The sequence below is a fragment of the Camponotus vicinus genome, unplaced genomic scaffold, assembly GCF_025532165.1.
Source record: "Camponotus vicinus isolate PSW18456_S1 unplaced genomic scaffold, iyCamVici1.0 SCAF_2, whole genome shotgun sequence".
In the NCBI taxonomy this organism is placed as follows: Eukaryota; Metazoa; Arthropoda; class Insecta; order Hymenoptera; family Formicidae; genus Camponotus; species Camponotus vicinus.
In genome coordinates, this window is record NW_028141956.1 from 237,844 (window position 1) to 251,082 (window position 13,239).

The window sequence follows — 13,239 nt, forward strand, 5'->3', positions numbered from 1 at the left end:
ACTTGTATTAGAAAACATATGCCTTATGCTGGAAAAGGCTAAGACAATATTTTACTTCTCTTTGTATATAATGTAACAGAACATATAATAATGAAGAAAATCAAATGTATGTTTGTATGGTGCGTATTCGTATATTCTTCGTATAAAATATTTTAACAATTATAACAATTTTATAATTAATGATAATATGTTTGTGTTATTACAGCTATACATGCAAGAAAGGAGTCGTAAATCTAACAAGATTATTTTATTTGATATTCATTTACAATAAAACGCATAATAATTAAAGTCTCAATTATATTCACATGAGCAAATCTGCCAAATACTCTTCAAATTCTTTTTCTCTCGTTTTTTCCATATCTTGTGCTGGTTTTTCTTTCCAAATATTTGATTCGTCTGTATCAGTGCTTTCCATATTAGTTTGTATCTCAGCTGTGTTAGGGTCTGTCTCTACTTTATCGGATCCTTGATTATCGGATGTAACAGACATATTATTATTACTTTTCGAATTTGTACCCAAACGTTTCAAACATTTTTTCCTTTTCACCTCACGTTTTTGCGATCGATAATTAAGTTTTATCGAACATTCTGGACAAAGCCCTTAACATAAAAACAAGTTATTATTTTAGTCCCTTACAATGTAAAATTATTTTCAAATTAATAATATTTTCAAATTAATAACATACTTAATTTTACTAAAGCATTTTTTTTTTCACCATGTTCTATATAACCAAAATTCAGCTCCCAAGAACGCAAATTTTCCTTTTTATTGCACATTTTACTACCACATTCAAATTGTCCTTTCCCAGCTATTACTTCCTTTTCGGTTCTCCATCTCAGAGCAACCTAAATATTATACAAATTGTACTCTCATATAATAATGAAAATAACTTTGTAATGTAATTAAAATGCAAATTTGTATGCATAAAATAAAGTAAGATATAAAATTGAAATATATCATATATACACACCTTATTATATTTATAATATGTGAGATTGCATATGCAATATTCCTTAAATAATTTGTCATAGTATTTTTTAGCTAATTTTGCACCCCATGTATCTGGAATATCCTTTTCTTGATCCCAGAGAAACTTGTGATTCTCTCTGATGACATCATAGTCAGTTTTGTCCCGGAACCTCAAAACAGGTCGAAACTTCAATATCTGGTTGTTATAAAGTTTATGCAGTTACAACTTTTACTTAATAATAAATTTGCCACAAGGAAATGTAGAATTTATCAAAGTTGTGTTATTAAGAAATAACAAGTTTATTTTCTGTTTAGATGCATTATGCTATATTTTATACATCAAAAAAGTAGAATAATAATATTCTCTTGTAAGGTACAACAGATGATATTTAACAACAATGTGTATTTAATGTATTTACAACAAAAGGCAAGGATACTGCTAGCATGCTAATGTAATGCTCAACTTGAATAGCTAACAAAAATAATTTGTACATATATATATATATATATATATATATATATATATATATATATATATATATATATATATATATATAGGTCAATAAAAAAAGCCCAATTATTTAACTATTATTGATGTCTAATTTAAATAAAATGAGTAGAGAAAGTAAAAACAGAAAGTAAAATTATGAGAAATGTAAAGAATTGCAACAGTTTGAAGTAAAGAAAGATATAAAGAATGATATAAAGATATAGAAAGAGATAAGAAATTGGAATTTTTATAGTAGAAAAAGAATTGTAATGTGTGACGAAATAGAAAGATGACAATGAAATTGAAAACAAGTGGAGGAAACAGAATTAAATTGAAAATCAACAATGACATGAAGCAAATTTCAAAAGAATAATCATTATCAGAATGATCATTGTAAACAATATGAAAGGTAAAATAAAATGACATTAGTGAATTTTAAAAGATTCAACATGATGTAAATAAAGAAGTAGCAATCAAATAGTAATCAAATTTTCTGATTTTAAAGCAAAAAATGAATTTTTTAAGTATATTATATCTTATTAAGTAAATTAAAACAAAGGACAAATAACGTCTATGTCTAATTGAAGGGCAGGATAACAGATCGATTTGGATCCCAATAAGTAGTTTTTAAGAGATGAATAAGATGTGACATTCAGAAAAAAATAAGATATAACATTTCAAAACAAATATAAGCAATTTGAAATTTAACGAATATATGGTTCTGATTCGAACCAGGAAAAATCAATAATTATTTGGATGTATTTAGGTGCAAGCTATTGGAAGTAGATTAAATAAGCATGACAAGGAGTTTTTAGATGTTTAATCAAATTGTATTAGTGTGACCAGTATATTCTATTAATTATACTAACAGAAAGATATGTCATACACAAAGAAAAATAATATTCAATATTTAAAACTTTATCAAGCATATATAACGTAATTATTATCTAATTAATTGCATAATATCTGTGAAATGTAATAGATATTAAATAAACGTATTTGTTTATTTGTCATATTTATGCACACACATATTAATATGATTAGAATAAAATAGCCAAAGATTGGCTAAACATTTTTAGGAATACTTGGCAGGTTCAAGCTCTAAAGGTAAAAAAAAAGCAAAATTGTATAAAGAGCATTTAAAAAATGGAATTAAGCAAAATGAAGATTTAATATATGTATAAGCGGCAAAAAATATATTTTCCTAGTAAAATCAAATTTCCAAATGATAAAATAAAATATTTAAAATATTTAACTTACGTATCCCGCTTCGATACAGATTTTCCATAAAATGTCAAATAATCGTTTATAAGTTTCTTGTGCCTGTCGTAAGCTGACAAATGTGCGTAAGCCGGAAACATCGTTTGCACTTCTTATGCGATCTCGCAAGCTTTCAGTAAATTGTTAGGTCTGATGTGAAATCTGAAATTCCAACTCCAATCATGTCACTGACGCCACTGTGAACTGTGACGACTGTGATCGCCTCTAATCAGCTGATGTTCTGCAAGCGCAAGCGCAGATAGAAGAGGAAAAGACCACAACATATAAATGTATTAAATGTCGTTTACGAATCGCTTATGATAATTAAAATATACAAATGAAAATTAGAAATAACAACAATAGTGTTTTTTTAAGTTTGTTTTGCAATTATTATGTGTGACATGAACAATTATTATAATAACTTTTGTTAATTAGCGTCGAAATGACGTGGTAGGTAAACCAATAAATTTGGTTAATTGATAAAGTAATGTTGAAGCGTTTTATATGTATATGTATATGTATATATATATATATATTTAGATTATAAGTTTATACAAAATATATACTGTATGCAAAACAGGAATCCTTTGAAGAAAAACTATCTAACCCAGAGACCAACTTTTGCGCCACCACTTTTATCCCATGTGGAAGATCAAGAATTAGATCTCGTTGTTCAAAGACTCATCTAGTATGTATATTTAATAGAAATTGTTATAATTGATGTGTATCTAACAATTATATTTTTGCACAGCATAAGCTTCTCTTTCTATAATAATTTATATATATGTACATTTCTACACAATATAATTATATTTTTCTTTTTACAAAGAACTCTATTTATATTTATCATTTTTTCTGAAAATTTTTAAGAGCAATACAATATTATATTTACGCTTTGTTTCAAGTATTGAAAGCACAATAAGAAAATTAACTAAAGAGATGAAGAAATATATAGGAGCTCTAATAAATTTGGATAGAGCGGATCAACGATTAAGCATGAATCTTATCAGTTGTGGATTAGCACAGAATAACGATGATTATAGAAGAATAGTGGAAGAATATTTTTCTGTCGCTGCACAAGTAAGTTGATGCATGTGACATTTTTACATATTCTTGCTCAAGAGAATATAGTTCATATTATATCTTTACATCATCAGGTAGGAAAAACCGTTCAAGAAATAACTAGTCTGTGCCATAAAACCTTTATAGAACCTCTGAAAAAATTTAGAAATGAATTTGCTACTATTGCTGCAGCATTAACAAAGCGCGAAGATTTAGTGACTACATGGAGATATTTGTATAATCGTGTGAAGAAACTACAAGAGAAGAAAGATAGAACTGCAAATCATATCGCGAAATTAGAGCGAGAACGCAGAGCGGAGGAAGCGGCTTCTAAAGAATTGAAGACTGTACACGCTCAGTTACTCGCAGAATTACCGACATTTCTCGAAAAAAGATTAGAATATATTAATCCGAGCATTCACGCTGTGATTATGATACAATTAAATTATTATGGGCATACAACGCAATTGTACACCCAATTGATGCCTATTCGATATTCTTCCGAATTTACATTGAGCTCAACAGTAACCGATGAGGAATATCAGCAAGTTGTAAGCACTGAATTAAATAGGTTGAGGGCGCTAACTATAGTAAAGGATCAATAAGTTTAACATTTTTCCAGGAATATTTCAAAAATCTTATAACTTTAAACATATATATTTAAGACAAGATTATTTTCAAATAAAAATATATATTCCTTTGTTAAAGTTCTTTGTTAAGAATAACAATACCAAATAGATAAATGATGGTGATAAGGATTGTTAAAAGAGTATTTTTTATTTTGTTTTGGAATGATGTTAAATAATTATATAAATATATTCATTGTGCTTCTCTCTCTCTTGGCAGTATGTACATTGCAGATTTCTCACGTTTGCCATTTAAAAATGTGCCGTTATCTAAGATGGAATCATTCCTTGTCTTTTTTTTACTCGAGATCCTATGCGACGATTGTGATTGCCTTGTGTACTTTTGTGCACATTTTTCTTATGTCTATTCATCAGGATATCTTTATCTTGCCCTTGACCTTTAGATTTGCCTTTAACAAAAAATTTAAAATATAAGATAGATGTGCACTTAAAAATGCAAATTTTTATCCAACTTTTGTATCTAACATGTCGTTTGTTTAATTTATAAAGTGACCAACGAATAGATTGAATAAAAAAGAAATACAAGTAAAGTGATTGCTCATGTGTGAGTGCTTAGAATTATTGCTCTGTATTAAATTAATACTGTATTTTTTATTGTGGAATACAATTTCAAAATGCTAAATCTAATATGTACAAAAAGGACAAATTTCTATATTTGAAGCAGCACAATTTTTCTATACTTATGGAATAAGAATAAAATTTTTTTTATTTTATATTTATTATAGTATGTTTTAATAGCTTTATGAGATTATATATAAATGGTTTAAAAAAAATTAATAAATAAATTCATAACATACCAACTACATCACGCGCATTTTTGCCTTCTCTCGATTGTCTCTGTTGTTCGATTTTTGCCCGTAATTCCGCTGGATTTTGTACAAAATGACCATTTTGTACTGGCTTTTCATCTTCAACTTCGCTTTCATCCTCGGAACTAACGTCATTTTTATCGTATGCACGAAGTATCTAAATAAAAAGAAAAACTTGCATAAAAAGCAAAATTTACAGATAGATAAAATTGTAGATTGAAGATAAAAATAAAATATTTAAACTAACCCTTGGAATAGTAAATGATCTGGCATCTATTTCTGTAGAATCATCCAGTACATTACCACCAATGTTATGGCTGTCGTATGTATCGTCATACTCATCATCATAACTATCGACAATGCTATATTTCTCATAAATTTCCCGACATTTCTTAATTTCAGATTTATCATCCAACATTTCATTTGCATTTTTGTACTTATCTTTCCTGGTAAAAAGAGACACAATAAAACTTGTCTATCCTCAAAAACTATCAAGAAAGAGATCGAGTTACTTGTCTATTCTGGAATCTTTTTTCAATATTCATTTTATTCTGTCAATTACCTATTTTATTCTAATGATACATATGTAAAATGAAAACATTTTTGTCTTTTACTTGCTTTGTTTTATTCACTCTCATATTATAATTATTCCAATTTATAGAACAGAATAATTGTTCCAGAATAGAAGATTCTATTGTATTTAATTAGAATTGTATAATAATAAAAGTCTTCGATATTAATTTTTTTAAATAAATATTTAATAGCTTACTTTTTTCCTACATGAATCCTTGATGTGTCTATGACATCTCGTGTCATAACGTCAAATTCGTCATTATCAAAAACATTTAATCTTTGAATGCCAATTGCCGAATCTACAATAGCTGATGCTTCCTAAGGATACACAATGTAAATTAATTTTTGTTACTTTACAACTTGTTACAGCATAAAAATTATTTTATTAGTTACCATTGGATCTAGAAGTAACGGTAATGTCCTATCTAATTCCTTCAAATTACATGGTAAATTATCATTTTCCAGAACTGCATCTACTACAGATGCAACATCATATTTATAATGTTTTAAACATTGCTGTAAGTTTTATAATATCATATAAATTTATACAAATATACATGATATTTTTAGTTAGTTGGTAAGTGTACATATTAGTAGTTGGTTTTTAAAAATTAATTATTTTTATTTATAATTAAATTAATTTAGTATACATTTTATATAAAATTTTTACCTCTATAAAACCTTCACCACAATCACACAAAATTTCTTTCACTTTTGAGATAAGAGACATCAATCTGTCAGGATCTTTTGAAGTAGATTCCATCTCATTGTTTACATAATTCACATTATTGCAATATCCTTCCCATTGATTACTTTGAACACTGCTAGATTCAGCAACAGCCATCTACATACATAATAATGACAAATTTTTTACATGATAAATGTTATCTGTATGGATTTATAAGACTTACATTTGTATTATTGTGGGATGCATTAACTAATGTTTTAGTATCTCCAATCGATGCATATAATGATTGTAAGATATAATCACATTTTATTGCATCACTGTCATGAAAGAATATTATGTGAGATATAAGAATATATAAATATATTATATACATATAAAAATTTCTTAAAAAAAGGATACATTTCAGGACAGAGTGTTGAAACATTTGCAAGATCGACATTAATTGGATAAAACTCATGATAATCGATAATAAATTCCTTTTCGGTCATAGCATTCATCAGTAAATTCAAATATTCATCTATATAATTTCGTACTTCACTTTCCGTTATTGTGTTCCTAAAAAAGATAAAAGTAATATTAGCAACTAAATTACATCTCTTTAATTAGAATATTTACATATTAAGAAAACTACATTTTTTCATGCTTACAGTTTTTCCTGAATATTTAATATAGGTTCATAGACAATAATTCGATAAAGATTTAACATATTAAGAAAACTACATTTTTTCATGCTTACAGTTTTTCCTGAATATTTAATATAGGTTCATAGACAATAATTCGATAAAGATTTAACACTTCCATTCTAGTTACATCAAGACGATGTTTCAATTCGATGTATTTTGGCATATTTTCGTCATTATATGCTAACTTGTCTAATTTTTTATACATCTCAGGTATTGTATTCCCATAAAATACAACCAATCTAGAAAACAAAAATACAATACGATAAATCATTTAAACAAAATGTACATATATGTATAAATATAATAGAGAGCATAAACTTAATAATTTTTAATTATTAAAAAGATTGACTTAATAAAATAAAATAAAGATACAAATGTGTTTCTAAAAAAATTATGAAATCTACTAATTCTATTAATTAAATGTAAGTAATAAAATAAAATTTATTTACTTGTTGATGAATTCATCTTTATGAAATGTAATAATTACTGAAGAATAGCTTTTTAATAATACAGTAAGAGTCGATGATACATCTAGAATGTACAATATCAAGTCCTCTAAATTATACAATGTCATCTCGGTGGAATCATTTTCTCTCTCTGAAAGCACCACTGCTCCACATGCGTGGCCTAGACAATCTTCGAATCTTCGTTCGACATTTTCAAAAGCCTACATAAATAAAAGTATTGATCAAATATTGTAAAAATAAATCTATAATTTTATAGTTGACAAGATTTTATTTAATTTTTTCAAACAATAATTACTGATGTATTTCACAAAAGAATTTTTTCTATAGAATTATATCTACTTATATTTGTGATAATTTTTATATAATTATCACAAATATAAGTAAAAGATAAATATTTTTCATAATTATCATCAATAATCAAAATATAACACAAAAAGTTAATAGATTCTTTTCAATTGTACTACCAAGCACCATACATCACCTTTATGAGACATGTAACAGACTTTTCAAGATCATCATTGTACATTGGTTGCAGAGTAAATACGCTATATATGATTTTCTCTATGACTTTAGCATTTTCTCTACCATACAATTGACATAAATCAAATATAATTGGTATTGTAAATATATAATTGTCATATAACAAATTTCCAAGGAACGGACGGCTCATGAATTCTGTCGAATTTTCTTTGTTTGTAGCAAGACGTGCAAAAACCATAAGTACATTGTAATGAAGCTTTTCTAACGCTTCAAGCATTCCTGGTTTGCTAGGAAAATTTTCTAATGCGTAAAAAGGTGGAGCCTCTTGTAGAAAAGATACTAATGTATCTATAATTGAAATATTGTATACAATATTGGACCAAAATCTAAATAAGAAAAAGATAATTATATAGCAGTTGTGTATATAGTTGTATATAGTGTATATATATATATCATTGACAAAATAAAAATTATACAAGTGATGTATATCGTACCTATAAAATGGAAGATTAAGTAACCAATTTAAATCTTCAATGATATAATTTGTAACTTCTATCCAATGTTCCCTAGCACCCACAATTTCCGATCCATCTTCATTATATATTTCTGGTGCTTTGTAACGCAAAAAATAACGTTTCTCTATCCATTTTATATTCTACAAAATTTAATGTTTAATGATATGTTTAATCATATGTAGGAATATTTAAATATATTAAATATTTGCTGCACATACATATATACAATCACTATAAAACATTTGTATCACCATAAATTTTTAAACAGCTTTCATATTGTCATAGTGTAAAAATTAACACATACCAATGCACTTATTACAATAATCACTCCATCATCTTTAATATTTAATTGCAATTCTTCCAAAGGCACGCCATCGGGATTCTGTTTAATAAGAGGGCATTATATTAATTATATACATGTATACATTATATACACACACACACACACACACACACACACATATATATATATATATATAATGTATATATGTATGTATGTATATATATTTTTGTATGTTTTTATATAGATTACGTATCTATTTCGATATAATTACGTATCTATTTCGATATAATTACATAAATCACTTTGTGGTTGCCAAAACATCAAATTACGAAAATTAATTACCTCGTAGAGCTTCATGATTTTACGTGACGCATTATTTGTTACAAACTTTGCTGGTTGCCGATTGTCAATTCGACAAATTAAATCTGTTTAACAAATGAATCTCTCGACGAATATTTAATAAAATCGGCGTGATAACAACAGATGAGAGATAATGCAAAGTATATTATCTTAGATCATCAATTAACCTGTGTAAAATCAAACTCGCCACGATACAAAAAGCCGGGCAATCCCATCCTATATATATTTTATGAACATGTATGTCAGTACGTATAGCTCCACGCATGTGGACATGTCACAAAGATTAGAAATAAGAATATGAAGAGAGATGGGAATTCACATCACTACATAGCAAAGAGTAGATAAAAAAATCCCTATTAGCTCACTATTTACAAGTGCTAAGATGACATTGGCTGCGTTCAGCAGGAAAAGCTGCTTTGCAACTGTTGTAAAATTCGTGAATCTGATTGGTGTATGCTCTTAGATCCAGTCAAAATTAAGAGCATACACCAATCAGGCTCACGAATTTTACAACAGTTGCAAAGCAGCTTTTTCTGCTGAACGCAGCCATTATGTAGTACATAATTTCCGTTTTCATTCCGTTCCGTAAAATGTTTGCCATGGGGAACCCGGCGATGTAAAGGCGGAACGGAATCATTCTGATTGGTTAGCCATCATATAGTTACTTTTCCGTTACTATTCCGTTCCGCTATTTCTTTCTCCATCGGGACGCACCCTTATGGATTGTGGTACTTTGTAAATCTAGTGACTTTAGTTATTTCCCAACTAAAATTGATAAAAAAATGATTATAAAACTGTAAAAAGAACAAACTTGTATACATATATAAATAATTGAAAAAAATGCTTATATTTAAACTTCTACATATTATTATTTTAATTTTTGCATATATCGTAAATGGCAATGAACTTGAATTTTGCGAAGTATCTGATAAATATGCCGAAAATTCGGAAAAGTGTTCTGTTAGAAACAACTTTGCGCAAAAACGGTTAGAATAAAGATTTTATATGTAATTTATACGTTAGAAAAAATAAGTTAAAAAAAGCTTACAATTTTAGAATTATTTTATTTTCATGCGATTTATTTTAGAAAACATTATCATTTATACATGCTGAATTTTTATTTATATTTTTACGTAAAGATTTATAATATGTTTCTTTTTATGCCCAGTTACATCCTTTACGATATAAATCCTCCAGAAGGTTTCAACCTGAGAAGAGATGTGTATGTTCGTCTTGCTGTTTTCCTCAAAAGATTAATTGAAAGAGACAAGGAATATCAGTGGCAATTGGTTTTACCACCATGGGGTAATTTTTATGAAAATAAAAGATTATATATTTTACAGAATTTTATAATATTCATAATCATATTTCTTCAATTTTGATTTAGGTAATTTATATCATTGGCAACGTCAAAATACAGAATTTCAAAAATATATATTCTGGAGTAATTTTTTTGATATAACAAGTCTGCAACGATATATACCAGTCATTGAAATGTATAAATTTATGGAAGGTATAAATTTTATATTTTTTATTAGAAATGATAGCAAAAATTTCATTGATGACTAATATATTTATGTAATTTAAATATATATAGATTGATTTTCAATTTTATATTTGATATTTCATGAAATAAATATGATATATAGAATATAAAATGGAAAAGAAAATACAGAGAAATATAAATTATTAAGAGGATATCTTTTTCAAAATAAGATAATAAACGATACTTAAATATATGTAAACATTTACAGAGAATATTTTATCATTTATTAAAAGAATTATAGTAAATGTATTGAAAATTTGCTACACACATACACACAATTGTTGCAAAAGAAGCATTTGAATATTTTTTTCAATTAATAGCCTGAAAAATATAATTCCTATTTATGTAATATATTTTCTTTTGCTTTTTAATATGTCTAACATTATTCTATTTAGTATTACATTCAAATTTATAATGCATTTATATTGATATTCTTTCTTTTTAATTTAGTAGTATTACTTGAATTAGACAATTTAGAAATTTAAGAAATTTTTTTAGAAATTTAATTTTAGAGTATTCATCTGGAAACAAAGAAATACAACTCGATTGTGTGTATATTTTGCAAAATGATGAAGAAATGTTCAAAACGGGTAAATTTGAAGATAAGAATGAAATAATGGACTGTTCTCAAGATTCTTTGCAGAACTATAAATCAAAGCAATACATATACACTAGTCCTTTTTGGGGCTATAGTAATATTACAACTCAAAATATAAAATGTCTCAAGTTTCATGGCACAGCATCTTATCTTTATCAAAATCTCAAACCGACCAAATATAGGTAAATATTTTCATCTAGTTATTTTTTTTATAAAAAATAAAGCATCTTTTATCAGTATTGTAATAAATAATTAACTATGAATATAATTCTAAGAATAAGAGCTATTTTCTCATGAGCCATCTTCTATAAACAATTGTAAGATATGCAAATTTCAAACAATTTCTTTTCTGGTTACAGATCTATAATGTTTGATCATATGGAGATTGCCTTGCATGATGAATATGGCTCTAAAGAATACTGGAAGGCCAGACGCAGCATGCGATATAATTCCGAACTATATAATATTGCGAAAAATTATAGAAAATCTTTTTTGAATTCCACAGATGAAAATGATAATACAGGTCGACCTGCAGATTGGACTAAAGAAGAGGTATGTTATATTATAGTAATTATTATTTATTCTCTTGTTAGTGTTGCTAAAGCAAAAGTTTCTTTTAATTTTAGAATCGGCGAAATGCGAAGGGTGGTCCATATTTAGCAGTCCATCTTAGAAGACGTGATTTTATCGTAGGCCACAAAAAGTCAGTACCGACTATAAAGAATGCTGCTTCTCAATTACAAGAAAAAATGGATAAGCTTGGACTAACTGTGTTGTTTGTTGCGACAGATGGAGAACAACATGGTACATAAATTTAGCTGTTCTATTAATTCTCCATAATCGTTAAAAGATTTTTTTTATATTTATACAAATTAAATAATAGGTATTTCCAGAATTTGAAGAACTTAAGTCATATTTGCCTCAATTCAAAGTCTTGAAATTTGTACCATCTGATTATGTGATAAGTAAATTTAAAGATGGTGGAATCGCAATTATTGATCAGATAATTTGTTCATATGCCAGGTAAGAGTATTCATATAAATTGTAATAAATAATTAACTATGAATATAATTCTAAGAATAAGGGCTATTTTCTCATAAGCCAAGTTCTTCTATAAACAATTGTAAGATATGCAAATTTCAAACAACTTTTTTTTTTCTTTTTTATTAGATATTTCATAGGGACACATCAATCAACGTTTACATATAGAATACAAGAAGATAGAGAGATTATTGGTTTTTTACCGGAAACTACATTCAATCGTTTATGTAAGACTAATAAGAAATGCCCAACAACTGACCAATGGCAGATTGTTTGGTGAAATGTTAATATATAATTTAAAGTTTTTTTTGTACATACAATGAAATTCATGACAGTTTTCTATTTTACTATGTATATATAGTCTCGTGTGATCATATAGCATCTTTATTTTTTTTTCTCTCTTTTCTTTCTCCTTTCTTTTTATATAATTTTCTTATATAAAGAATTTGTATTTACATAACTTATTTAGTTATATTTATTTGGTTTATTTGAAACTTATTAATTGCTCGCAAGTTTAGTAATTAATTTTATTCACTACATAATTCTCATTCATGCATTTTTGTTACTTGTTTAATATTTTCCTACGCTTTATTTGTTGCAAACATAACATGCATTTCTATAATGTAAAAGCTAATTTTAATATAAATAAATATCTACATAATTTTTTTAGATAATATAGATAATTGAGATAATGGGAGATTATCATTATTATTCACTTTCTTTTCTTATTATTATCATTTTTTTTATAAAGTAACTATAAATTGTAA

The 13,239-nt window shown here is 26.7% G+C and overlaps 4 protein-coding genes across 5 annotated transcripts; 2 read left to right on the plus strand and 2 right to left on the minus strand.

Moving 5' to 3' along the window:
* Positions 1 to 232: 232 nt before the first annotated feature.
* Positions 233 to 2,959, minus strand: LOC145967499 (protein FRA10AC1 homolog). Its single transcript, XM_083092462.1, has 4 exons — positions 2,721 to 2,959; positions 972 to 1,140; positions 687 to 846; positions 233 to 600 (listed from the first exon to the last, which is right to left on the minus strand). The coding sequence occupies exons 1-4, from the start codon at positions 2,819 to 2,821 to the stop codon at positions 302 to 304; spliced, it is 729 nt and encodes a 242-aa protein (XP_082948588.1). The 5' UTR covers positions 2,822 to 2,959; the 3' UTR covers positions 233 to 301.
* LOC145967498 (bridging integrator 3) lies at positions 2,794 to 5,232 on the plus strand. The gene is made up of 4 exons (XM_083092461.1): positions 2,794 to 3,170; positions 3,301 to 3,408; positions 3,626 to 3,800; positions 3,878 to 5,232. The coding sequence occupies exons 1-4, from the start codon at positions 3,163 to 3,165 to the stop codon at positions 4,385 to 4,387; spliced, it is 801 nt and encodes a 266-aa protein (XP_082948587.1). The 5' UTR covers positions 2,794 to 3,162; the 3' UTR covers positions 4,388 to 5,232.
* LOC145967495 (activating signal cointegrator 1 complex subunit 2) lies at positions 4,541 to 9,590 on the minus strand. Its single transcript, XM_083092456.1, has 14 exons — positions 9,270 to 9,590; positions 8,949 to 9,026; positions 8,624 to 8,784; positions 8,131 to 8,515; positions 7,632 to 7,849; positions 7,236 to 7,421; positions 6,899 to 7,054; positions 6,723 to 6,816; positions 6,482 to 6,655; positions 6,205 to 6,327; positions 6,008 to 6,129; positions 5,486 to 5,684; positions 5,227 to 5,395; positions 4,541 to 4,818 (listed from the first exon to the last, which is right to left on the minus strand). The coding sequence occupies exons 1-14, from the start codon at positions 9,282 to 9,284 to the stop codon at positions 4,679 to 4,681; spliced, it is 2,220 nt and encodes a 739-aa protein (XP_082948582.1). The 5' UTR covers positions 9,285 to 9,590; the 3' UTR covers positions 4,541 to 4,678.
* Positions 9,591 to 10,072: 482 nt separating this feature from the next.
* On the plus strand, positions 10,073 to 12,865 carry O-fut2 (O-fucosyltransferase 2). 2 transcript variants are annotated; one of them, XM_083092459.1, is made up of 8 exons: positions 10,073 to 10,273; positions 10,456 to 10,592; positions 10,675 to 10,800; positions 11,346 to 11,613; positions 11,791 to 11,983; positions 12,058 to 12,235; positions 12,325 to 12,454; positions 12,602 to 12,865. In XM_083092459.1, exons 1-8 carry the CDS (start codon positions 10,128 to 10,130, stop codon positions 12,750 to 12,752), a joined length of 1,329 nt encoding a protein of 442 aa, XP_082948585.1. In that variant the 5' UTR covers positions 10,073 to 10,127; the 3' UTR covers positions 12,753 to 12,865. The 2 variants fall into 2 exon arrangements, with proteins under 2 accessions (XP_082948585.1, XP_082948586.1); XM_083092460.1 differs by lacking the exon at positions 12,602 to 12,865 and having other exon boundaries at positions 12,315 to 12,451.
* The last annotated feature ends 374 nt before the right edge of the window (positions 12,866 to 13,239 follow it).